The following is a 27,857-nucleotide window of genomic DNA, read 5'->3' as shown; positions in this document are numbered from 1 at the left end:
TCCACGACTGCACGTGACAGACGGATGCCTTTCGGTGTCCATCGCTTGTGTCTCGACTTGCGCCAGGAGAGGCGGCCGCGCCAAGGGCAGCGTCCACGACACTGCCCTGTGACCGCAGGCACTCCACAACCGCATATGAGCTCGGGCCCGTCACGATACTGCTCGCAGTTTTAATTATTATTATTACTATTATTATTATTATTATTATTATTATTATTATTATTATTATTATTATTATTATTATTATCTGTGAGTGTGATTGTCCAATCACTGCATGAATGTTGCCTCTAGATGTTCAGCATTGCATTGCAGAAACTTCTCATTTATCTGTTAAACACAAGAAGCAGAAAACACGGACAAATAAAATCCTTTACATCGTACCAGTACGACACGCTTGGTAACTGCCGACATTTTCAATTAAATAAAGGGTTCTGTAGAAGAAAATGTGTTACCTCACAGTTTTATTTTAATCTTTTCCTGATTAGAAAAAGTAATTCTAGTTGATTTTGAGAGAATAGATCTTTTGGTCTTTCCCCTTCCTGGGCCGACTCCGAGAAACATCCTTATCTCACATTGATTGATCGAGGCTGGATGAATGGCCCCTGTTGTGACATTGTGTAGAGAAACCAGGCTGTGCCGAGAGCAGCCACACCTTTGACTTCTCAGGAAGTCTCTTCCTCTTGGAAAACTGTATAAAACTCTGACTAGCCCCACTCTTATCAGAGAGGATTTAACAGTAACATTGTGAACTTCTTTCTTCACTGACAGTGATTAAACCTCATCTGAACCTGCCACAGAATTGGACCTGAAGTTTTCCCCACAGTTCCCTATGTCTAAAAAGTCAATCTGGGGTGGATGGTGGCGCAGTGGTTAGGGCGACTGCCCCATGTACAGAGGCTCTATGTCCTCGACGGGTTCGACACCATGTCATCTCCCTCTCTCTCCCTGTTTCCACACTGTCTCAAACTGATATGGGGAAAATGGGGAGTAATTTCAATACGTCCATAGGGTTTCCAGGATATTTTAAGCATTTATTAGCAATTCTAGTTGAAGTCAACACAGTCAGTTAGTATGTATCTGAATAAAAAGGCCTCAAAACACACCTTCTAACCATTAAACAACATTGTCTATGTGTATATATTATATAATTTTTTCTATGTAATATTTTGTTGTCTGAAGCTAACGTTGGTTTTGTTGTCTGAAGCTAACGTCGGTTTTGTTGTCTAAAGCCAATGTTGGTTTTGTTGTCTAAAGCTAAGGTTGGTTTTGTTGTCTAAAGCTAAGGTTGGTTTTGTCGACTAAAGCTAACGTTGGTTTTGTCGACTAAAGCTAACGTTGGTTTTGTCGACTAAAGCTAACGTTGGTTTTGTTGTCTAAAGCTAAGGTTGGTTTTGTTGTCTAAAGCTAAGGTTGGTTTTGTCGACTAAAGCTAACGTTGGTTTTGTCGTCTAAAGCTTACGTTGGTTTTGTAGCGTAATGACGTCTTGTGTCCTGAAAGCCTTTGAGATTCTACTCCTGTCGTCTGGATGTTGTACAATTCTAACAGGACCAAAACACTATTGTTCCCGCTGTTAACTACTGTTCATAGTTTTCAAGAAATTCGGTCCTTTTGGAGACACAGGAAGGAGCGGGACTTTGCCTCTCTGTTGTCAGTGTTGCCATAGTGACAGTGTTGTCTCTGCCAGCAGGTGGAGACAGAGTCCTTCCATCTAAAACCACTCAGGATGGGGGACATGACAGCCAGACCAAAGCTCAGAGGTGAGACAAGGATGTCTAGGTGTCCAGGGGTCCGTTTCACAAAGCAGGTTTAGTGAAAACCTTGAGTTAGTTAACCCTGAGATGAGGGAAACTCTGGTTTTTCGGTTTCACAAAGCCAGTTCAGCATAAATCTGAGTCAGTTACCCGGGTAACATACTCCGTGAACCTAACCTGCTCGCTAGCAGGTTTGCTTCAACAAACCGTGAGTTTCTCCCTAAATGTCTCCGCCTTTTTCCGGAATCTGAACCAACTCTGAAAAAATGTGCCGTCCTTTCATCGTCAACCTAATCGATATGGAAATAAAAGTGATTCTAGCAGCTTTACGTCAGGAGAGAATTTTGATTACCTTTCCTTTCAATCACATTAGATATTATCTAAACAATATTCTCCGACATTTTAAACATTTCATATCGCGGACATAATCCGCAACCAGATTCTTTGCGGAGCTAGCGTTTTTGCGAACGGGAGATTTATGAAATGTTTAGGTACATTTCTGTGTTGTAATACCTGCTTATATTTACTGTTTAATATGTGAAATATGATTAAAATCATATGCCTTAGTCAACGTATTTGCGCAATATTCTTATGCTTAATTTTCAACTGATGCCACTTTCTGTGCCTGGGGGGATTACTGCCAATGAAAATGATAATTTATTTGATGTGCTACTTTGTGAGCTACAGGAGTTGAACCCCTATTGCCTGCACCGTGGGCGGCGTTGCTAACCATTACACATGTGTTGTTCTGCAAGGCCAAAAATAAAGACTTATTACCTTTAGATCAATAGATTGTTTCATTCAGTTATACGCATTAGATCGGGCAGTAATTGTCTGCCATGCCAACTATCGTTACTTTGCTGCAGTTACGTTGCTGCAGTTACGTTGCTCCGCGTTGATCTCAGGATGAGCTTGTTTTCTACATAAACACTCAGTACTATCTAATGACGCTCTCCCCGTTGCCATGGTGAATCGTAGTATCGCAGCTCCATTGATGATGGCTTTATAGAGTCGGCAGGCACGCGCGTAACTCAGGGTTTACATACTCAGAGTTGACTGAACTAATTCAAAACCGCTGTTCTGAAACCGAAAACTCTGAGTTGCCCATCTCAGAGTTGGTCAACTCAGAGTTCAGGGTTAGGTTCAGAGTTTGTTGAACCTGCTTTGTGAAACGGGCCCCAAGACTCAAATCACTCCACCACCATGATTCTCACTCAACAACATACATGTATATGATATTAACTAGATCGCTTTATTCAGTTTAAAACGGAACCTTGTTATTATCTGACTGTCCTGGGGAGAAGAATCCGGTCTTGGTCCGGACCTTCGTAGACCATGTGGGGGATGATCTGAATCTAGATTCTCCTGTTGAATCCTTTTGCTTTCCCTTTGGTGAACACTCACTGAGACCAGAAGCTTTAATTGACCTCTGTACTTTTAGTTGTCTGAGAAGAAGAGGCAGTAAAATTTGATGTTAAGTCAATTAAAAAGACATAAAAACACAGATTCAATATTTACCTGAGACTCACCTGGACCCGACACTGTAACCTGCGAACACTTCAGCTGATCAGCTTCAGATATTGATATGATAGGAATGAAAGTTTAACTGGGAAATTCAGATCTTTTCTCTGTTGGTCTGTTGAAGCACAAAAACACACATTAATTCACAACAGCTGGTGCAATCTTCCACCTGAGTAGTTTGTAATTTACGCACATGAAAAATAAGAGTCTGCTGAATGAATAATGTGATTGTCTGAACTATCAAACATCTCCCACAATGCAACTTTCACCTCACATTACTTAGTTTGACAGCATGATCATTTGTGTTTATTTGCATCACTCGTGACATTCTAGAGAGGAAGAGGGGCTTACCTCCATATCGTGACCTATGTATCATGATAATACTATTTATTATTTGTATCGGGATAATAATGTTTTGTGATAATGGGGTGTTGTGGATTATATTGTGATTAATGAAGATTATCTAGTGAGATTCTTAAATTGTAAATATTGTTTCAGGATGCAGCAGGTGAGACCAGACTCCCCTGGACCTGGACCTGGACCCAGCTGTGTGTCCATGAAGAGTGACTGGTCTATGGGTCGCCCTATTAAATTTAAAACTAAACAAGTTGCTGATGGAAGGTAAGAACTGAAACTGAACTCTCCTTAGATGATGAATCAGGTCTAGACCAGCCAGAGAAAAGTTAACAGTCAGAGAGAAGCTAACATGACAGCAAATGCCATAGAAGATGAGCTATATTAAGCTAAACTAACCTAAGCTGGGTTCACATTGGACCTACTTGAAAACTGGGTTCATCAGCATCAGACTCCAAGTAGGTCTGACCAAACTGGGTACTTGATGCATTGGGAGACCGGTTTGGTCTAAACAGGTAAAGAAATCCAGAGGAATCAGGAAAGGTCAAAGTCCAGGAACAGGTACAAAAGGAGAAATGGATACATATCAGGTACTGATCAGGCCAGGATTCAGGTTTTCATGGGGAGCAAAGGCAACTTTGGAACTTATATTTACATTTAGGGCTTTTAGCAGACGCTTTTCTCCAAAGCGGCTTACAATAAGTACATTTGTCAAAAGAAAGAAACCACAACATATCATTGCTGATAAAGTAAGAGTGAAAAAATAGAAACAAGTGTTAGGTCCTCATCTGAGTAAAGTAGTAGCTGTTCAGCAAACATACCTTATGATCAGTAGATCGATCAGTAAGAACATAGAAGTGCTTGTTTTTTTTGGTTTTTTTTGGGGGGGGGGGGGGGGTGCTAGTGGGTCATGCTATGTAGAGTCGAGGTGAAGTCTGAACAGGTGAGTCTTGAGCCTTTTTTGGAAGATGGCAATGACTCTGCTGTCCTGACATTAGTCGGGAGTTCGTTCTACCACTGAGGCGCCAGAACAGAGAAGAGTCTGGACTTTGCTGAGTGACATTTGTTTGATTTCAGCGATGGTGGTACCAGCCGGCCAGCTGAAGTAGAGGAGCAAAGTGCTCGCTTCGGGGCATGAGGTTTGACCAGTGTTTGAAGGTAGATGGGTGCCGTTCCATTGATGGCCTTGAAGGCCAGTGCCATCGTCTTGAATTGGATGTGTGCTGCAACAGGGAGCCACTGGAGGTCATGGAGGAGGGGGGTCACATGGGAGAATTTGGGTAGATTGAAGACAAAGGAAGGAACTTTGATCTTTTCTGACTTTAATCCCTCAAGAGGCCGTTCAAGGCAAGCAAGCAGAAACTAGAGAGACAATCTGTCAAGTCTGTGTTAGAAAGACTCACACAAGGACCAACAGCAGCCATATCAAGAACAGTTCACCAGCTACACCATCTGGCCATCACCCCAACGGGTGATGTCACCATGACAACGACCACTTCTGATCTATAGTCTGTGCTTTAGTGACTCTTTGAACTTGGTTTTCTCCACAGAGTTCGGCAGATCTCAGAGGTTTCATTTACCCGGGAGCATCAAACAGACCTGGACTCCATATTTATGGTGAGTACATGTACAAGCTCACCTTTCACTATTAACCACATCGACTACAGATTCTATGCTGAACTGGTTCTAGTGGTCTCCATGCTGCTCAGACCCACATATGAATCCCATGTTGGGTTCTTTAGAGTTCATGTTCAGTTTATTCTTCTGTTCCAGCTGCTGGAAGAGAACATCAGCACTTTTGTGAAGAACGAGCTGAAGAAGATCCAGAAGGTCCTAAGTCCAGACTACCCAGAATGCTTGGAGAGCGACGATGAGGAGTTGTTAGATGGTGAGGATGAAGAACAGAGGAGGAGAAGCAGAGAGGCGTTTCAGAAGATCACAGTGCACTTCCTGAGGAGAATGAAGCAGGAGGAGCTGGCTGACTGTCTGCAGAGCAGTAAGAGGATTTTAACAGATTTAACATGGTAGGGCTGCACGATTCTGGAAAAAAGTAAAAAAGTAAAAAAAAAAAATTCTCTGTGGACACGGACGCGCCGCTTCCCAGTATTGCACGCTTGGTGGGCTGCCACTGAGGATGATTGACAGGCGCTCTCCTCCATACAATCACGCGCACACTTCATGGCTGCACCTGAGTTCACGCAGACCAACATGGCGGCTCGTTTGGAAACTTTCTCTTATTTTACGAAAATAGTTCACCGAAAGGTGTTTCTGTCTTTATTTTAGATCGACAACATTCAGTTTAGAAGATTTTCGCGAGCGTTCCCGAGGCGGCGAGTCGAGCCCGGCACAATGAATGGGACGCGGGGAAACACCGCTGCCTGTGGACACGTACCTTCTCTCTTTCCAAACTACTGCCGGCGGCTTCCTCCACTAAATCACGTGTTGTAAAGACGCTTTACCATAGGTTGAGGGAGGAGGCAGCTGTTATGGGTGGTAGTATAGAACCACCTACTGGTTGTTCAGTGGTACTGCACTTTACGGAAAGCCACACAGTCTCCCAGCCTGCTTTGCGCTGTGTTATGATGTTCGTATTGCCTCTTACCGTTCGCACTAAAGTAGCAGTGAAGCTAAGGACTCTGTCTCTTCTTTATTACACCATTACACCAAAACATGGTGTCAGAACTGGGATCTTGTCTCGCTAATCCGGTGTACGAAGATATAAAGTCAACGACGGAGGTGTACAAGTCGCTAACAGTTACCGAGAATGTCTGAAGCAGCGCCGGTGCAACGCCAGGAAATAGCCATGGCCGCGAACATTCCTCCGCCGACCCCGATGAAGCTCAGCGGCAACATGAGCGCAAATTGGGAAATCTTCACAGCTGAATATGAGGATTATGCTTTAGCGACGGGCTTGGTCACGAGGTCCAAGGAGGTTCAGGCGGCGACTTTGAGGAGTGTTATGGGAGCAGAGTGTCGACATGTCTACAAGCACAACTTAACTCTGAGCGCGGATGAGCGGGCGGACGTGACCGTCATCTTGGACTCATTGGAACAGTACTTTAAACCGTCAAAGAATGTGATATATGAGCGCTACATTTTCGGATGCTGCAAACAGGAGGAAGGTGAGACAAGTGACTGTTTTGTGACGAGACTCAGGGAGAAAGCCGCTACTTGTGATTATGGAGCCTTACGTGACGAATTGATAAGAGATAAAATAGTTATTGGCATCGCTAATGAGGGCACGCGCAGAAGGTTGCTGAGGGAGAAGGATTTGACGCTAGCCACCGCTATTGAGGCATGTCGTACAGCCGAGTTGAGTGAATGGCAGTTGAGATCCATGGAGCAGGAGAGATCTCACTTGGACAATGTCAACGCTATGGTGAAACACACATTCAGCAGACCATCAAACACAACAGAAAAAATGAGGCGGCATCCCTGATCACAAGCAGAGGGTCATGTCGTATGCAAGTACTGTGGTACATCTCATGGGTGGGGTAAAGAACACTGCCCGGCATATGGCAAAACCTGTAATGCTTGTGGTGCTGCCAACCACTTTGCAAGGGTTTGCAACAAAACAAAGAACAGAAGTGGAAAACTTCACGCAGTAGAGGGACTGGACACTGACATAGAAGACACTGCTATGGAAACAAATGATGTGTATGCTTTAGAGAACATTGGGGCTGTGGAGACAAAAGGCAAGAAATGGTTTGTTAATCTTCGCCTGAATGGTAAATTACAGAAGTGTCAGCTCAACTCAGGGGCTACTTGCAACGTCATGAGTCTCGGGGACAAGAAGAGACTAGCCCCGAGGAGAAAACTGAAACCAAGCAGCACCATGCTGAAAATGTACTCAGACCAGGGACTGCCATCACTAGGGGTTTTCACTACAGACTGTGTTGTACGGGACCGCTCATACAAACTGGAGTTTGAAGTTGTGAACACACGACAGCTGCCACTGCTGTCAGGCTCAATGTCAGAGGAAATGGGACTCATGCGCTTCACCATCCCCACAGAGCTCATGGTGGATCGTCTCAATGCAGTGGACAACAGTCTTACCTTGCCTCTCTCCAGAAATGCGGTTATCACATCATACCAGGATGTCTTCACTGCTCCGGTAGAGGCACTTCCAGGAGAGGTCAATTTTGAGCTGGACCCAGAAGTTCAGCCGGTGCAGTGTGCGCCACGCAACGTCCCTGTGGCCATGAAGGAAGCTGTGAAGGCTCAGCTGGACAGATGTGAAGCAGAGGGCCATATCACATAGATCAGTGAGCCCACGGACTGGATCAGCAATATGGTTATTGTCAAAAGACCAGAAAAGCTGCGCATATGCTTGCAGCCGCACCATCTCAACCGAGCACTTAAGCGATCGCATTACATCATGCCCACTCTGGAGGATGTGCTTTACAAGCTGCCCAAAGCCAAAGTTTTCACACTGGTCGACGCAAGGGACGCCAGCAGTCTCATGACCACTTTTTGTACACCCTGGGGCCGGAAAAGATGGTTGAAACTGCCATTTGGTGTGTCAGTGGCCCCAGAGGTGTACCAAAGGAAGCAGCATGAGTTGTTGGCAGGGCTTCAGGGAGTGGAGCCTATAGCAGACGACATCCTCGTTGTTGGCTGTGGCGACAGTACAGATGAAGCAGTCAAAGACCACGATGCAAAGCTGATAGCCCTTCTGGACCGCTGTCGTCATGTCAAGTTGCGCCTCGGTGTCAAGAAACTGCAGTTTAAAGTATCTGAGGTGCGTTTCCATGGACACATATTGTCAGCTGCAGGTCTGAAAGCTGACCCAGAGAAAATCAGAGCTGTTTTGGACATGCCAGCTCCATCTGATGTAAAGGGGGTGCAGAGGCTTATTGGATTTGTGACTTATCTGGCAAAGTTTCTTCCACAGCTGTCTGAAGTTTGCGAGCCACTGAGGAGGCTCACGGACAAGGAGGCAGTGTGGCACTGGCTGCCGAAGCACGAGGCGGCTGTGCGGGAGATAAAGCGCCTTGTGACAATGACGCCGGTGCTGCGATACTATGATGTGTCAAAACCTGTCACTGTGCAGAGTGACTCCAGCCAGCATGGCTTGGGCTGCTGTCTGATGCAGGAGGGGCAGCCGATGCATTCGCTTCGAGGGCTCTCACCCCTACAGAGCAGAACTATGCACAGATTGAGAAAGAATGCCTCAGCATAGTGTTTGCCTGCCAGCGCTTCCATCATTACCTGTATGGACGAAATACAATCACAGCGGAAACCGATCACAAGCCTCTCATAGCGATCTTCAGTAAGCCTCTTCTGAATGCTCCCAAGCGTTTGCAGAGCATGCTGCTGGCCCTGCAGAACTATAACCTGCAAGTGATCTACAAACCAGGACCAGAAATGTACATGAGTGATACATTGAGCAGGGCTGTTGCTTTAAACACACACCTCGGAGCAAGACAGGCAGAGCACACAGTCTGCAGTATGGCGGACGAGCAACTGGTTGTTGAGCACATAAACATGGCTGACTATCTTAATGTCACAGACAAAAGACTGATACAGATAAGGCAACACACAGACAAGGACTGTCAGCTGCAAGCTGTGAAGGCCACTATCCTGGCAGGCTGGCCGGCCATCAAAAAGGAAAATGAGCAGGCAGTTAGAGAATACTGGCCTGTCAAAGAGGAGTTGAGTGTGCAAAATGGACTGTTATTTAGAGGACAGAGAGTGGTGATCCCCAAGTCGCTGCGTGCTGAAATGCTAGCCAGAGTACACTGCAGTCACATTGGTGGTGAGGCCTGCTATAGACAAGCGAGGGAGACCTTATACTGGCCTGGAATGCAGAGTGAAATAAAGGACTTTGTCAGTAAATGCACAACATGCAATGAGTATGCCACCAAGCAGCAAAAAGAGACAATGTTGAGCCATGAACTGCCCACACGCCCATGGCAGATCGTGAGCCTAGATCTGTTTCAACACAATGGGAAAGATTTCCTGTTGTTAGTTAGTTAGTTGATTCTCAAGTGCCTTCATCATTTCAAGTGTTAATTGTAAAAAAAGAGAAATATTCTTTCATGATGAAGGCACTTGAGAATATTTCTCTTTTTTTACAATTAACACTTGAAATGATGAAGGCACTTACAAATGACAAGGTCATACGAAATGTAAACCATACATTGGTATTTAATTTTTACCTCTTGACTTAAGATTTCTTGAAAGTAATTTTGTTTGTTTTACAAAATGAACCAAAACACTGACATTGAGGAAGATCTGGGCTATAGATAATAATAATACATATTTAAATCATACCTGCTAAACAAAAAATAAATCTGGTTTGAATTGAAATCAAACATTACTTAGCTTGCTTGAAAATATATTAAGTCAATCCTGATCTATAGAGGAAACCATAAAGTGCATCTTTGGATGGATGGGAAAAAACAACACTGAATGGAAATGCTATTGACTCTTCCAGCCCATTAAGAATGAATTAACAGTTATTGATTGGTTTCGGTTACACTCAAAACAAATTGCTCCCAAATTTAAACAATTGACTGGACTGAAAACAAATAAAACAGATTTCTGGGAGATTGATGTTCTGCCGGACCTCAGCGCAGAGACAACGATAAAACGCTGCAAGGCTCAATTTGCCCGCTATGGGCAGCCCGACAGGGTCATATCAGATAATGGGCCCCAGTTTGCTTGTGCTCAGTTTCGCCAGTTTTCAGTGGAGTGGGAGTTTGAGCATATCACTTCTTCACCAAGGCATCCCAAGGCCAATGGAAAGGCAGAGGCAGCTGTCAAAATTGCAAAGAATTTATGCAAGAAAGCACTCAGAGATGGTAAAGAGGCATGGAAGGCAATATTGCAATGGAGAAACACCCCTACAGAGGGAATGGACAGCAGTCCTGCCCAGCGTCTGATGGCTCGGAGGTTGAAATCAGCTTTGCCGGTGGCGTCTACACTCCTTGAGCCTCGAGTCATTACAGATGTGGTTAACAAATTACGTCACAGGACGCAGGTCTCCAAACTCATCTATGACAGAACGGCTAAGGATTTGCCCGAGCTCGCCAGGGGAGATGCAGTTCGGATGAAACCACTACCAGGGGACAGGACAGGCATCTGGCGGCGAGGGCTGTGTCTGCAGAAGGTGGCTCCACGGTCATATCTGGTGGAGGTCGAGGGTTCACTCTATCGTCGAAATCGGGTCGATCTACGTGTGGCGGAGCCGCTGTCAGCACATGACACTATGACTGGGTCAGAGTCGTACATGTCAGAAGTCAGTGGATTTCAGTCACTGAGTGAACAGACTGAGTGTGAGGGAGCAGGCAGGTCCTCTCCTCAGCCTGCTACTAGTGGGCTTCATGGTGGTCTGCGTGCCTCTGGCCCACCTGAGACTTCAGGCACTGCTGCTGTTTCCTCCCCTTCCCCTGCTTGTTCCCGCTATGGCCGGCTGTTACGGCCGCCAGACAGACTGAACCTTTAAGTGAATGTGGACTGAGTTCTACAGTGTTGGGGTGCACGCTCCCTTTGGTGTGAAAAAAAAAAAAAAAAAGATAGGGAGGACATGGGAGGACTGTTTGTGTTACATTGGTCATGTTTACTGTGTGACTATGTTATGTTACAGATGTAGATAATGTAAGGCTGAATGAAGAATCTTTTCAGAAATGTGATTTACTGAAAGAGCAGATTGAGATTAAGTTCACATTGTTGACAGAACTATGTAGTTGGTTAAGGTCATAGTTTATAAGAGTTGGGTTACTTAAAGAAAGGGGAGATGTTATGGGTGGTAGTATAGAACCACCTACTGGTTGTTCAGTGGTACTGCACTTTACAGAAAGCCACACAGTCTCCCAGCCTGCTTTGCGCTGTGTTATGATGTTCGTATTGCCTCTTACCGTTCGCACTAAAGTAGCAGTGAAGCTAAGGACTCTGTCTCTTCTTTATTACACCATTACACCAAAACAGCAGCGGCAGTGCTGCGTTTAGGGGCGCTTCAAAAATATGGCGCTTTGTGATGCAGCTCGAGATATAAAATGCTTCAGAATCGCTGTGTGTAGAAATGAGATCACGTGTATGTGTGAATCGAGATCGCAATTTTTTAACGATTTTTTGTGCAGCCCTATAACATGGTGGAAAGAAGAGAAGGATTCAATATGAAGAACTACTTATTTCCAAACTCTTAATAGGCTGCACACAACTTAAATGTTTGTTTGTTACATGTTCGGATGTCATAATCGATATTCCAATACTCAAGTTCTACAGAGTTCAGACAGGATCACGTGTTTCACTTCACCCAGTGACCATGTTAACTGGTGACTTTCAGCTCATAGAAACTAAATGGTTGGTCGATAAAAACACAGATGTATTAAAAACCGGCTTCTACGAGGACACCTCCATGTTCTGTTGGTGTTTTTAATGGTGGCGTCTCAGCATGGAGGATTACGGTATACCAGGATATTTAGAAATCCCAAAGTCAGGGCCGGTTATTGGCATAGGTGACATCGACCCTCGCCTAGGGCGCAGAATGTCAGGGGGCGCCCTCTGGTGGTGTTTTATTATTATTTATTTATTTTATGTTGTGTATTGACTGTGTTCACTAATGTTTCCAAACCAAATTGCCCGTTGGAAACAATAAAGACTATCCTATCCTTACACATAAATATACACCTATGCTCTGGTGCAGAAAAGTGAAATCTGCAACTAGTATTATTGCATTAATTATGGTAACAGGAACAACATTATCAATAAAACATGCTTCAAACAATAATAAACATATTGTGCACCTTGAACTGTCACAAGTTGACAACATGATGTGATGTAAACTGCTGAACGTGGTGGATGATGGGTAGACGACCGTTTGATGCTCTCTCATTTGGAAGGACATTGGGCCCTAGTTTCGTAGACCAGGCGCAGTCAGCTTTCAGCGCACCTGCGCCGCGCCGACGGGGTGTGTCCGCCTGGACTTTGCAAGTTTCGTGCACCGCGCAGGCTCGCGCAGGCACACCTCCCGTCTCGCCCACCGGCGCAAGTGGGAAAGAGGGAGGAGAAGAAGGCGTGAGTGGGAGACGACGAGGAGACGAGGCGTGGACTGGGATTAATACAGCCGATTCAGATCTTCACCAATCAAATGAGCTCCTCTCCTCACCTTTAATGCGTTAGGGGAGGTTCAGTGCAAGTTCCGTCACTTGACAAGCCGATGACAGAAGCAGCGCCGCCGCTCCCACCACGCGCATCACGCGCTGTGCGTGCGTATCATAATAATAACAATGCCGATATTATAAAAAACAGGAGAGAGAGAGGGAGATGTTTTGGTCCGAGAGGCTGAGTTTCCGTTACGCGTGCCATCCGCCTTTGATCTGACGTCAGATGTGACGGGACAATCTATATAGATATAAATTCACGTGTTGATTCAATTAGTTGCATTAAATAGTGTTTGTTGTGATTATTTATTCCATTTAAATGTGCCTGGAACTGTGGAAACCTGCCTGTGAGGTCTCGGTGACATGTACGCACTGCGCGCCGTCAGCCAAACTTCCACTCCGCCAGCTGTGATTCGCATTGAATGAATGGACTTTATTTACGCCTTGCACCGAGAGTAGACCAGGTTGGAGCTGGCGAGCTTTCAGCGCAGTCTCGGCGAGGCTTTTTGCCACGAAACTTCCGCTACGCCAAGCTGAATCTGTGACGCCTCCCCCTGCTGCGCCGCCACACCCATCTTGGCGCAGGCGATCCACCAAACTGTCAAACTGACGGTGCGCAAGGCTGCGCGGGTCGAAACTTGCATTGCGCCGGCTCCGCCACCCTGCGCTGCCCTGCGCTGGTTTACGAAAATAGGGCCCATAAGCTCAAATTATTTCAGAATGAAATACACCACTCTGAAGCACGGAAGTTCAGCCAATTATGTGTGGTCTCTGTGTAATTGAAAAAACACTGCTATATTGCCATTATGATCAGAGGCGCTGTTTGTGAACAGGCAAGGCAGGCAACTGCTTGGGGCCCCGAGTTGCCAGGGGGCCCCCGAGACTCGGCCCAAGGGCTGTTTTATGAATGTTTAAAAAATCAATTTGATGCCCGCCCGCCGCCGCCGCCGCCGCCGCTGCACATTTTGTAGATGTATATTTTCAACTAAGGCTTTGTTAAAGTTATTTCTGTTATTTAAATTTGTATTTTATATTTGATGCCAAATGTGCAGACAAGCACCTTGTTATTTAGTTAGTTATTATATTGTTTTTATTGTTCTTGACATTTATATATGCACATTTTGAATATAAAAAACGTTGGTTTCATACATCTTTCGTTGGCGTCAGATTATTTAGAAGATTATTATTGTTATTGTTTAGTCAGAAGGGCCCCACTGAAAATTTTGCTTGGGGCCCCAACAGACTCTAGAATCGCCTCTGATTATGATTGAATGTCACAGTAAGACCTTATGACAAATACATATTAGTCTAGGTCAAATTAAATTAAGTTTATTTGTGCAGTCCTACTTTATAAGAAGTAGAATGACACAAAGGACTTAATGCAGTGGTGTAACGTGTAGTGTATGTTTGAATACAGATGCAGGTCAAGAAACATCCTGCACCACAACATCCAGCTCTCCTGTATGCTACAGCTATTTATATTACTAACATTAAAAGATTTAGCAGAAAGCTATGGTGAACATAAAAGTTTTCAGTCTAGTTTTAAAAGTTGTCAGAGTTTGGGCAAGTCTTTCATCTTCAGGAAGTTTATTTCAGCTATTTGTTGCATAGTGACTAAATGATGCTCTCCCGTGATTGTTGTTTACTCTGGAAATCACTAACAGATTGGTCTCAGAAGATAGAAGGCTTATGTAGTGGGAGCATATCAGTGATATACTTCGGCCCTAGAACATGTAGTGATTTATATGTGAGCAGGAGGATTTTGAAATAAATTCTCTGACATACAGGGAGCCAATGTAAGGATTTAAGAATTGGTGTAATGTGCTCACATTTTTTGGTCTTTGTTAGAACTCTAGGGATACATGGCTCTAATACATGGCTTGTTCATAGACTGTAAAAGGGTTTGTAGGATCCACTAACTGGGTTCATTTGTTGTTTATTCAGGAACCGCTGGTGCAGTGTACCAACGTAAACTCAAGTCTAATCTCAAGAAGAAGTTCCAGTGTTTGTTTGATGGCATCAGTAAAGCCGGAAACCCAACCCTCCTGAATCAGGTCTACACGGAGCTCCACGTCACAGAGGGAGGGACTGCAGAGGTTAATGACCAACATGAGGTCAGACAGATTGAAACGGCATCCAGGAAACCACACACACCAGAAACAACCATCAGACAAGAAGACATCTTTAAAGGCTCACCTGGAAGGGATGAACCAATCAGAACAGTGATGACAAAGGGAGTGGCTGGCATTGAAAAAACAGTGTTAACACAGAAGTTCACTCTGGACTGGGCTGAAGACAAAGCAAACCAGGACATACAGTTCACGTTTCCATTCACTTTCAGAGAGCTGAACCTGCTGAAAGAGAAGAAGTTCAGCTTGGTGGAACTCATTCATCACTTCTTCCCTGAAACCAAAGAAGCAGGAATCTGCAGGTTTGAAGTGTTCCAGGTTGTGTTCATCTTTGACGGTCTAGATGAGTGTCGACTTCCTATGGACTTCCACAACAACAAGATCCTGACTGATGTTACACAGTCCACCTCAGTGGATGTGCTGCTGACAAACCTCATCAGGGGGAAACTGCTTCCCTCTGCTTGTCTCTGGATAACCACAAGACCTGCAGCAGCCAATCAGATCCCTCCTAAGTGTGTTGAAATGGTGGCAGAGGTCAGAGGGTTCACTGACCAACAGAAGGAAGAGTACTTAAGGAAGAGGTTCAGAGATAAGAAGCAGGCCAACAGGATCATCACCCACATCAAGACTTCACGAAGCCTCCACATCATGTGCCACATCCCGGTCTTCTGCTGGATCACTGCTACAGTTCTGGAGGACGTGTTGAAGACCAGGGAGGGAGGGCAGCTGCCCAAGACCCTGACCGACATGTACATTCACTTCCTGGTGGTTCAGTCCAAACTGAAGAATGTCAAGTATGATGGAGGAGCTGAGACGGATCCACACTGGAGTCCAGAGAGCAGGAAGATGATTGAGTCTCTGGGAAAACTGGCTTTTGAGCAGCTGCAGAAAGGAAACCTGATCTTCTATGAACCCGACCTGAAAGAGTGTGGCATCGATATCATAGCAGCTTCAGTGTACTCAGGAGTGTTCACACAGGTCTTCAGAGAGGAGAGAGGACTGTACCAGGACAAGGTGTTCTGCTTCGTCCATCTGAGTGTTCAGGAGTTTCTGGCTGCTCTTCATGTCCATCTATGCTTTATCAAGTCTGGTATCAATCTGATTGAAGAAGAACCAACAACCTCCAGGGCGTCTAAAGTCACCAGAGACAAACCTAAACTAACATATCTGCACCAGAGAGCTGTGGACAAGGCCATACAGAGTCCAAACGGACACCTGGACTTGTTCCTCCGCTTCCTTCTGGGTCTGTCATTAGAGACCAATCAGAAACACCTACAAGGTCTACTGACACAAACAGGAAGTAGCACACAGACCAATCAGGAAACAGTCCAGTACATCAAGAAGAAGCTTGATGAGGATCTGTCTCCCGAGAGAAGCATTAATCTGTTCCACTGTCTGAATGAACTGAATGATCGTTCTCTTGTGAAGGAGATCCAAGAGTCCCTGACTTCAGGACGTCTCTCCTACGATAGACTGTCTCCTTCTCATTGGTCAGCTCTGGTCTTCATCTTACTGTTGTCAGAAAAAAGTCTGGACGTGTTTGACCTGAAGAAATACTCTACTTCAGAGGATGTTCTACTGAGGCTGCTGCCGGTGGTCCAAGCCTCCAGCAAAGCTGTGTAAATATAGTTTTTATATTCAAAATACAACAAACCACCATGGAATTACAAGGTTCTATCTGCATTCTGAACAATTTGATTGGTTTTCCAAACTGCTGTCATATGTGGAACAAGTATTTTTCATACATAAAAGTCACACCTTAAATGTACAATATCAAAATCTTAACAAATGTAGTGTTTTTTTCTTCTTCTTGGGAATGGGTCTAATGTGAATAGGAAATTGTAACATCAATGTTGCTCACAATAAACACGAAGTGAATTTGTCAAGCAGCCTAATTACGTACAAAGTCAATGCAAAGGCGTAAATAGGAGCCAATTTGCAATGGGAAGCACAAATGACACAAATAACACGTAAAAACATGAAAAGAAACTGATTTTCATGGAAAACAAAGAGCTTTCTCATACTTTTTAACATGTGAAACTAGCTTGTGCTAGCTTCCTCATGTTAGTCTAGCAGCTAATGCTAGCCAACAAAGAGCAGAATCGGATTATCTTCCTGTGTATTTGACCTGCTGATTGGCTCACAATTAGAACCTTATACACCCAAGATGGTTTGACTTTGGAAATATTTTATTTAGGAAACTTTCCCTAAATAAAACACCTCACATAATTTTACTAAGTTGTTACAAAATAAGAATATGTGAATAACTCAATTATGACAAAATAGTCAGTCAGAACCTGATAATTCCACTGAGATGAACAGTTGTTTGTTATTGTTTTATCACACATTTCTGATTCCCTTTCAGACTCAGTGGCTGTAACCTCTCAGAGAGAAGCTGTGGAGTTCTGTCCTCAGTTCTCAGCTCCCAGTCCTCCAGTCTAAGAGAGCTGGACCTGAGTCACAACAACCTGCAGGATTTAGGAGTGAAGCTGCTGTCTGCTGGCTTGAAGAGTCCACAATGTCGACTGGAAACTCTCAGGTCAGATTCAGCGACTTTGAGAAGTTTACCTATTAAGCTTTTAATGATACGTTAACATGCGCATAATCTAATGACATGACTGATGAAACACTGTTTCTGCTGGTAATTACTTGCCAACAAAAGATAAAATCACTCAAGAAAACAATACTCTTGTCAAAACAGAACTTCTTGTTTCTCTTTTCCCTGCCATTTGATGGTAATAGTTTTATAAATCCAGTTGGTGTTTATGAATGAACTCTGACAGGGTGGCGTATCTGGAACTTCACAACAACGTCACAGCAGAAATAGTCATTATTTCAGCCATGAGGGATGAAACCTGGATGATTTCTACATTGAGATAAGCCCTGCCTCCTCTCTGGTGCGTCTAGCATGAGTGTCGTGACTAAACACAAATCATCCCACAACTAAAACCAATTTATTGTTGTGTTTTTGTCTATTGGACCTGGACTGAGAGACCAGAAGCAGAAGGCAGGTTTAAGATGTTTATTGTAACCAAAAATGAATGGTGCAGCAGGCTGGTGCGGGTGACGTGTCCGTTCGAGCTGGTTAGCAGAGGACTGCTGAGGTGACGAGCAAGCAGGTGGACTGGCAGGCAGGGATGAGTCCAACGGGAGAACGCTGGAGTCCTTCTGGAGAGCGAAGTCACAAAAAAGGCGTTAGTAAAGATTACGACTAGGCAGGAGAAAGCACTGTTTGCGGAGACGAAGATCAGAGCTTCACACATCACCGTAGGGACGAAATAATCTGGCGCCGGAGTGATGAGGACGCCAGGTTTAAATAGTCTGCTGGTGATCTTGATGATTGGCATCAGGTGTGCCCGCTTGGTCCTCTGCTGCCGGCACGCCCACCGGCCACGCCCCCCAGAGCAGCTGGAGATTGAGAGGGAAAAGGAGGGGGAAGACAGACAAGGGAAAATACACAACACAGAAACACAAAAATCCCTCCCACTGTCCTGGCAGAACCGTGACAGTACCCCCCCCCCCTAACGGGTGCCTCCTGGCACCCTGCCAGGCTTCCCCGGGAACTGCCGGTAAAAGTCAGAGAGCAGGGTTTTGTCTTCTATGAGGGAGCGGGAAATCCAGGAGCGCTCCTCCGGACCATAACCCTCCCAGTCCACCAGATATTGGAACCCCCGGCCCCGGCGACGAACATCCAAAAGGCGGCGGACGGTGTAGATGGGGTGGTCGTCCAGAAGCCGGGGGGGTGGTGGGGGTTCGGCCGGAGGGCTCAATGGGCTGGAAGAGACGGGCTTGAGCAGAGACACATGAAAGGAGGGATGGACCTTGAGGGAGGCTGGAAGTTTAAGCCGAGCTACCGCAGGGTTGATCATTCTCTCGATCTTAAAAGGACCAATGTACCTGGGCGCCAGCTTGCGGGAGTCCGTCTGAAGGGGCAGGTCCTTGGACGAAAGCCACACCCTCTGGCCCGGTGCGTAGTCCGGGGCCGGCCTGCGGTGCCTGTCCGCCAGGCGCTGGTTCTGAGCTGCCGTGCGAAGGAGGGCAGCGCGGGCCGCCTGCCACACCTGCCGGCACTGCCTAATGTGGTCCCAGACGGACAGAACTGCCACCTCACTCTCCTGTTCGGGGAACAAGGGGGGTTGGAAACCGTTAGCGGCCATAAATGGTGACATACCCGTGGCAGAGCTGACGAGGGAGTTGTGGGCGTATTCCACCCATGGAAGATGAGTGGACCAGGAGGCAGGGTGACTGGCGGAGACGCAGCGCAGGGCAGCCTCCAGGTCTTGGTTAGCCCGCTCCGTCTGTCCGTTGGATTGGGGATGGTATCCGGATGAGAGGCTGACCGATGCCCCGATCGCCGAGCAGAACGCCCTCCAGACCTGAGAGATGAATTGCGGGCCGCGGTCTGACACGATGTCCAGGGGGAGACCATGAAGCCTGAAGACATTGTGTACCAGGTGGTTGGCCGTCTCCAAGGCTGAGGGGAGCTTAGGTAGGGGGACATAGTGGACAGCCTTTGAGAACCGGTCCACAATGGTGAGGATGACCGTATGTCCCTCCGAGGGTGGCAGTCCAGTGACGAAGTCCACGGCGATGTGCGACCAGGGTCGATGGGGAATGGGCAGAGGTCGTAACAGGCCGGCTGGAGCACGGTGGGACGCTTTGCTGCGGGAACAGACGGAGCAGGCCGAGACAAACTCCTTGGTGTCAGCGTATATTGAGGTCCACCAGAACCGCTGACGAACGAGGGCGAGGGTTCTCTGGAAACCCGGATGACAAGCCAACCTCGATGAATGCCCCCATTGAAGGACCATAGACCTGGAGGGATCCGGAACAAACATCCGGTCGGGTGGACAGCCGTCCGGTGGAGGATGGGTGCGCTGCGCCTCCTTGACCGTGCATTCGACCTCCCATCTGGCGGCAGCAACCACACACTCGGGGGAAATGATGTGCTCATCAGTGTCTGGCTCATCCGTAGGAGAGAACTGGCGGGAGAGAGCGTCGGGCTTGGTGTTTCTCGAACCAGGTCGGTAGGTGAGGGTGAAACAGAAACGCCCCAGGAACAGAGCCCATCGAGCCTGGCGGGAGTTCAGACGTTTGGCCGAGCGGAGGTAGGTAAGGTTGCGATGGTCGGTCCAAACGAGGAAAGGGACAGCCGCTCCCTCCAGCCAGTGTCTCCATTCTTGCAGGGCGAGGACGACGGCTAACAGCTCCCGATTCCCCACGTCATAGTTCCCCTCTGCCTGGGAGAGACGGCGAGAGAAGAAAGCGCAGGGGTGGAGCTTCTGGTCCGACGGGGATCTCTGGGACAGCACCGCCCCCACACCGGTGTCCGAGGCGTCCACCTCCACCACGTATTGGAGATCCGGGTTCGGATGGACCAGGACTGGAGCCGTGGAGAACAGCCCCTTCAGTTTGGCGAACGGCTGCTCCTCGGGGGAACGAGAAAAAATGAGAATGTCATCGAGGTAGACAAAAACAAAACGATTCAGCATGTCACGGAGCACGCCATTCACCAACGCCTGGAAAACAGCAGGAGCGTTAGTGAGACCAAATGGCATGACTTGGTACTCGAAGTGCCCTAGGTGGGTGTTGAAAGCCGTCTTCCACTCATCCTTCTCCCAGATGCGCAGCAGATGGTAAGCGCTGCGCAGGTCTAGCTTGGAGAAGATGGTGGCCTGGTGGAGGGGACCGAAAGCAGAGTCAATTAAAGGTAATTGATACTTTTTTTTAATAGTGATGTTGTTCAAACCCCTGTAATCTATACAGGGGCGAAGTGTACCATCCTTCTTGGATACGAAGAAGAACCCTGCTCCCACCGGTGAGGATGATGGGCGGATGAACCCCGCGGCGAGGGCGTCCCGGATGTACTCCTCCATGGCCTCACGCTCCGGCCGGAGAGGTTGTAGAGGCGGCTAGACGGGAGCGTAGCACCAGGTAGTAGGTCGATGGCGCAGTCGTAAGGGCGGTGAGGTGGTAGGGACTGAGCACGGTCCTTACTGAAAACCTCCGCCAGGTCGTGATAGGCAGTGGGGACGGCGGCGAGGTCGACCGGTGCAGGAGGAGCTGGGGACACAGGAGCACCGGGGGGAACAGCCGAGTGGAGACAGTTGGAGTGGCAGTGTATGCTCCAACTGCTAATCCGTGCCGAAGACCAGTCGATGTGTGGGTTGTGAAGTTTGAGCCAGGGAAGACCGAGGACCACGGGAGACTGGGGTGAGGGGAGGATGAACAGTTGGATTCTCTCGCTGTGGTTGCCAGACAGGAGGAGTGTGAGGGGGGCAGAACCGCGACATTTATCCTACAGTCAAACTCAAATATCACTTCAGGTTTGGCGTGAACGCAGCCAGGACTCACTTTCTGCTTGGAATTATAAGATTCTATCTTGTAAAATATGAAAAGAATGAATGATTTTCAAAAAATACAAAGAGTTTTCTCATAATCTTTTGTGTTGGGACATTGTCGACATGAGTTACATTCAATGTTGAGCTTACGCTAGCCTATTTATGTTAGTTTGAGAGCTAATGCTAGCCACCTTATGCTATCTGCCTAATGTTAATCTGGCAGCTAATGCTAGCTTAATATTAGTATGGCAATGAATGCTAGCCAACTAATGCTAGCTTCTTAATCTTAATGTGGAAACTTATATTAGCTGCCCAGTATTATTCTGGCAGCCAATGCTAGCCAGCTAATGCTAGCTTCCTCATGTTTTAAATACTATGGAACACGGATTAGGACTCGAAAGTAGATGCAGACAAATGGACAACTGGAACAACGGTTGAATAACATAAAAGCTCACAAAAAAGCTGCAAATAAACAAAGGGAGGGCAACAGAAGAGAAAAAACAGGATCGGATCAGGAACATCACAAAAGAAAATTGACAGATGGCAGATGGTTCACAAAAGGCAGGAAAGAAGTTTTACTAAAACTCAAACACATCTCAGGAACTCGAGGGAAAACGTCATGAGGGGAAGGAAAGATGAGAAGGAGAACTCATCATGATTTAGGGAAAGACCACCAAGGTGCTCAGAGAACCTGATTGGCCTTTCACTAAGCTACGCCATTATAAAGACACAGGCTGATGAGTGACAGCTGAGGATTGGCAGCTGGTAATGACTGGTTCTGCAGTGGAGAAACTATAATGATGGACTCCAAAAACCACATGGTCCACTTCTCCCCATGTTGTTGGTTCTATAAACAGCTGGTTCAGGGCCAGCAGCTCCTCCTTCCTGTTACTGTTACAATCAACTCTGCTGCCAGTAAACCATCAGACCAACACTGTTCATTCACACATGGAATATCAAATAATCTGTTTAATGCAATTCAATTTAATTTATAATGTCTGGTGCAGCCCAGGCCCTTGGGTTCCAACTGCATTTCGTGTTGGTAGTAGTATAATAGTAGTAGCATTAGCAGTGCTGGTACTGGATTAACAGTACCAATAGTCCATGGCAGCAGGCACAGCCACACCGAGATGGATCCATCCCAACCATGTCGCCGTAGACCAGAAAGCAGGAGTAGTTGAGCAGCACACCTGCAGGTGGAGCTACAATATGGTGTTTCATCATCAGGCCAGTTAGCACTCTGCATGGGTCAGGACCTCAGCGGACTCTGCTGGACCAGGAAGTACAAGTAGTCGAGTTAGTAACAGTAGAGATGCCATTTTAGCAAAACATTTTAATCAATAGTCAGTCTCCTTAAAATGACTAGGGGTTAATAGTTAAACAAGACCACAGCGTCAGTGCAGTCAGGATCAGGTTCCACCATGATCCAGGGAGACCTGTTAGAAGACCTGAGAAAGCACACCATGTTCAATATCATTGGGCCGTATTCACCAACCGTTCTGAAGAAGAATTTTTAAATCCAACTTACGCTGTTTTCACAAACATTCTGGCATCCACTAATGTTTTTCTTATTTGTCCTACTGTCTTTCACAAGACCTTGATCTTGAGGTTTCTTCTAAGCATCGCGTTGGCATGACATTTCCTCTGCTTCTTGTTGCTGCTGCCACTGAGCAACCGCAGCAATATGACAAAGAAGCAGAACCCGATTGGTCTTCTGTGTGCATTTGACCTGCTGATTGGCTCACAAGTAGAACCTTATTGAGCTAATGTGGTTTGTCTTTGCCTTTCCTAAATAAAACGCCTCGCAATATGTTACTAAGTTGTCACAGCATAATAATATGTGAATAACTAACTTGTGACAAAAATGTTATTTAGAACCTCATAATTCCAGCGAGACGAACAGTTGTTTGTAATTGTTTCGTTACACATTTCTGATTCCTCTTCAGACTCAGTGGCTGTAACCTCTCAGAGAGAAGCTGTGGAGTTCTGTCCTCAGTTCTCAGCTCCCAGTCCTCCAGTCTAAGAGACCTGGACCTGAGTCACAACAACCTGCAGGATTCAGGAGTGAAGCTGCTGTCTGCTGGCTGGAAGAGTCCACACTGTCGACTGGAAACTCTCAGGTCAGACTCAACTACTTTGAGAAGTATCTCCCAATGATATGTTTGCATGCACCAAATATTCACTTCTTTGCTGAACATTGGCTGTAAAAGGCTCTATAGCTGGGGGCACTTAGAGCGTGGTCCAGATCCAGACCCAGACCCCATCCCATCTGGACACCTGAATGCCTCATATGTTCTGAGACGCTTAAGTATGAAGGATTTTCAAAGCTGTGTTTTGTTTATTACTTGTATTGTTGGAGTTATGTACAATTGTTCCAGTTCAATATGGAAACTGACAACAAACATATATTAGATGTAATTGAGCCTTTCTTTGCTAGTTGTTTTAAAATCAATAGCCAATAGTCAATAGTCTGAAGACAGACCACATAGACTGTTTCATCTGTTGTTTCTTGACTTCTCTTCCTCCTCTATCCGTCTCTCCATCACTCAGCCACGCTTATCCCAGCCAGTACAACATCAACACAACAACAGAGAATTGTAACTTTTTTTTCATTTTAAAAACTCCCCAGAAGTGACAGAAGTGTGTGTGTCTTCAGTCTGTCAGGTTGTCTGATCACAGCGGACGGCTGTTCTTCTCTGGCCTCAGCCCTGGACTCCAACCCCTCCTATCTGAGACAGCTGGACCTTAGCTACAATCATCCAGGAGACTCAGGAGTCAAGCTGCTGTCTGCTGGACTGGAGGGTCCACACTGGAGACTGGACTCTCTCAGGTGAGGACAGATAGACAGACATCAGACTGGACTCTCAGGTGAGGACAGATGGACAGACATCAGACTGGACTCTCAGGTGAGGACAGATAGACAGACATCAGACTGGACTCTCTCAGGTGAGGACAGATGGACAGACGTCAGACTGGACTCTCAGGTGAGGACAGATAGACAGACATCAGACTGGACACTCAGGTGAGGACAGATGGACAACATCTTTGACTGAGGAGCTGGGGTTCATGTTTACTGGTGTTTGAATGTCTTCCTGCAGGGTGGACCACGGGGGCCAGCACAGACTGAGACCTGGTCTGAGGAAGTGTGAGTATATTTTTAGTAACTCAGCTCCTCCAGATTTGAACGTGTTCATGACTGAAATCCGATTCTAATCAGGATGTAGCGTTTGTTTCTTCATGGCTGTAAAGATGTTGTGTTGTCTACACACCAAACGCCACATTTTCACCTTCAACTAACGTTCAACGCCAATTCCTGCCGGACAGCAACGGAGACGAATACACAACATTACAGTTGTTGTCGTGTTTGTGTGAGTTAAAATATTTGAAGTGAAGAGATAAGTTGCTGAGACTGCGTCTCTAAAGCGTCTCAGCGTTGAGATCGTCCTCCTGTCGTCCTGACGTCCCTGAATCCCTAAACGAAGGACCCAGATGTTGTCTCCTGGGTCTGTGGTCCCCCAGAGCTTTACCTTAGTAGCTCACATTAGTCCACAAACCAGATCACAGTTTGGTCTGGTTTCAATCTTTACTCATTTTAGGCCCAACTGTGATATTTTTACTGCCAACGATGTCGTTTTGTAGCGTTTGTGTTTTGTTCGTTAACGTTTTTTCAGGCGGTTTCAAACGTTGACCGTTGGGTCCAGAAAACACGTTGTTTCCCTGGAAACATAATAGAGAGTGGAGATGAGTTGTATGGGGACGTAGTTTAGTGGGAGACGGAGATGAACCTTTAGCTGCATTGTGTTTGTTCTCTCCATCAGATGTCTGTGAACTGGAACTGGACACAAACACAGTCAACAGATACCTCAAACTGGACGACAACAACAGGAAGGTGACACGTGTGTCAGACGACCAGTCATATCCAGATCATCCAGACAGATTTGTCTCATGTCCTCAGCTGCTGTGTAGAGACGGTCTGACTGGTCGCTGTTACTGGGAGGTCGAGTGGAGAGGACATGTTTTTATATCAGTGAGTTACAGAGGAATCAAGAGGAGAAGAGACGTCTCTGAGTTTGGCAGGAACGATCAGTCCTGGAGTCTGATTTGCTTTGGTAGTGGTTACTCTGTCTGTCACATAAACAAAGAAACACACATCTCTTCCTCCTCCTCCTCCTCCTTCTCCTCCTCCTCCTCCTCCTCCTTCTCCTCCTCTGGTGTGGTAGCAGTGTACTTGGACTTTCCTGCTGGCACTCTGACCTTCTACAGAGTCTCCTCTAACAAACTGATCCACCTCCACACCTTCAACACCACATTCACTGAATCTCTTTATCCTGGGTTTGCAGTCGGGTCTGGATCAGTGTCTCTGTGTCCTCTTTAGGTCTGAAGTTGTGTTCACACCGAACGTGAAGCTCATTTTTTACACGCTGTGATTACATACAGATTCAATGTAAAGATGTGAATGAAAAAATTGCTTTGACTCCGTGTCTCTAAATCATCTCAGTTCGTCCTCCTGATGTCCCTGAATCCTAAATGGAGGAACCAGATGTTGTCTCCTGGGTCTCTGGTCCCCCCGAGGTCTAGATAGTAGCTCACATTAGTCCAGAGTCCAGACCAGACTATGTGGAGAAACCAGAGACTGTCTGTGGTCCAAACAACATGTTATCTTGTTATGATGCTGCTAGATGACCTTATTTGGAGTGTTGATGGAGCAGCTACAATGTTAGCATAGCCTAGCACCCATCAACCAGACTCCATTCAGAAAACTAGCATTTTAATCTTGTGGTCTTGCAGACAGACCTAACAAAGCATGACTCAGCACTTTTTTTTTTACTGATGACCATCATTATGGAGTTATACCTCCAGCTGTGGTGAACCAGCCAACATGGGTCCTGCTAGATCCAGTGAAACCATCCATCCATCGTCTACCGCTTTATCCTGTATTCAGAGTCGCGGGGGGGGCTGGAGCCAATACCAGCTCTCATTGGGCGAAGGCAGGGTTCACCTGGACAGGTCGCCAATTCATCGCAGGGCCGACACGTAGAGACAGACAACCATTCACACTCACATTCACACCTACAGGCAGTTTAGAGTCATCAATTAACCTATCCATCCCCATCAATCAACCCTGAACCAAAACTACATTATAACTCATCTGAGAGCCTGATTCTTAGTCTTTTGTCCAACTGTTCACTATAAAATAAAAGTAAATACAGACACTTGAATGACATCATTTAAGCCATTCTTCTATATTAATTTCACATATTCTATTGTAAATGTTGCCGTTTTCATAATGATTTAACTATGTCATTATACTATTTGACTGTGTGTATTGTTATGCACCGATCACCACGTCACATTCCTTCTGTGTGAAAACATAAAGTGTTTGTGATTCTGTATTTATCCAGAAGATCCTTAAATGAGATCTGGAATGTATCCCCTTCCACCTCTGCTCAACTCTTCTACATGCTTCCCTTTCTCTCATGTTACTCTGATCTATAGTATAGTATTAGTTATAGTTTATACATTTTCATTTGATATAATTTTTCATTTCATTTCATTTTATTTTAGAGGTAGAAAAGAACAAAATAAAGTTGTCTTCACAATCTGGCATGGTTTTCAATTTTAATCAGAATTAAAACTGCATAGCAGTGTCGTGACGGGCCCTCGCTCATATGCGGTCGTGGAGTGCCTGCGGTCACAGGGCAGTGTCGTGGACGCTGCCTGTGCTGCGGCCGCCTCTTGTGGTGCAAGTTGAGACACAAGCGATTGACATTCAAAGCCATCATTCAAAGCCATCTATCTGGCACGTGCAGTCATGGAGTGGCTGCAGCCAGAAGTGAAACTACATTTCAGTAACAGAGTTCACACACATGTCCATGCCTTCCTGACATCTCTCCTCCTCCCCCTGTGTCCTCTCTACAGGCTGAAATGAGAGGAATTAAAAAAAAGGAATTAAAAGTTTCATAACTGTTGATCTGCTGTGATCCAGAGTGAAACTACTACTACTATTTGGTCAATTTTACAGCCGCCTGCGGTGCGTGGCCCTGTACTTGGGAGTCTTCTCTAATCGCGACTGTAGAGTCGCACAGAGCTCGGTGAGCTCCTGGCTACGAGAGGATGGAGGTCGCACAATCCATCCAGACACCCCGCCAACGACGCTGTCCTCCTCATCAGACATCATGTCTGTGGTGGCGCACTTCCAACGGTCCACCTCATCGCCAGCAAGCACACTCCGTCTCGCTTCCAGCAGCTGTAAAACAATCAATAAAGACAATCAGTACTGCGCGATGCACTGCGCATGGACACAACACATCTATTAATGCACCTGAAAAATAGGTTTAGGTAGGTTTGGTCACATTGACCAAAAACGGATCTAATAAATCTAATAAGTCTTACCCTCTTTCTCCTGGAACGACTCCGAGCTGACGTCTTCACAGCTTCCGCCTGCGATGCAAGATCAGGCTGTGTGTTTCTGAAGCTCCTGCATACCGTTTCATAGTATGTCTTACAGGCAGCTGGAAAACAATTAAATGAGTGGTATGAATAAGAAAACTTAAGTCACAGTAAAATTAAAACAAGGAAGAAGAAAACAGTAAAAGTTACTTACACACAATGGCGTCACTATCAGCGTCATAGAAATCCGGACTTGCGGACAA

The 27,857-nt window shown here is 46.1% G+C and overlaps 1 protein-coding gene and 1 long non-coding RNA gene across 2 annotated transcripts in view; one reads left to right on the top strand and one right to left on the bottom strand.

The window, feature by feature from the left end:
* Nucleotides 1–27,857, bottom strand: part of LOC311012815 — a 347,190-nt gene that overhangs the window by 65,834 nt on the left and 253,499 nt on the right. The gene's annotated exons all lie outside the window — the stretch shown is intronic.
* Nucleotides 1,691–25,959, top strand: LOC311012783 (protein NLRC3-like). Its single transcript, XM_084008429.1, has 10 exons — nt 1,691–1,758; nt 3,772–3,894; nt 5,178–5,244; nt 5,401–5,623; nt 14,679–16,482; nt 17,229–17,402; nt 23,151–23,324; nt 23,861–24,034; nt 24,303–24,349; nt 25,023–25,959. The coding sequence occupies exons 2-10, from the start codon at nt 3,773–3,775 to the stop codon at nt 25,577–25,579; spliced, it is 3,342 nt and encodes a 1,113-aa protein (XP_083864555.1). The 5' UTR covers nt 1,691–1,758; nt 3,772; the 3' UTR covers nt 25,580–25,959.

The sequence above is a fragment of the Eutrigla gurnardus genome (assembly GCF_963514095.1).
Source record: "Eutrigla gurnardus genome assembly, chromosome: 4".
Lineage (NCBI taxonomy): Eukaryota > Metazoa > Chordata > Actinopteri > Perciformes > Triglidae > Eutrigla > Eutrigla gurnardus.
This window is presented reverse-complemented; position numbering and strand designations above follow the sequence as displayed.

Bases quoted from the DNA above. Each gene is read 5' to 3' on its own strand.
- LOC311012783 (XM_084008429.1), top strand. From the start codon at position 3,773: ATGCAGCAGGTGAGACCAGACTCCCCTGGACCTGGACCTGGACCCAGC. The intron at 5,624-14,678 runs GTAAGAGGATTT...TTGTTTATTCAG, and splicing joins GGCTGACTGTCTGCAGAGCA to GAACCGCTGGTGCAGTGTAC. The intron at 24,350-25,022 runs GTGAGTATATTT...TCTCTCCATCAG, and splicing joins GAGACCTGGTCTGAGGAAGT to ATGTCTGTGAACTGGAACTG.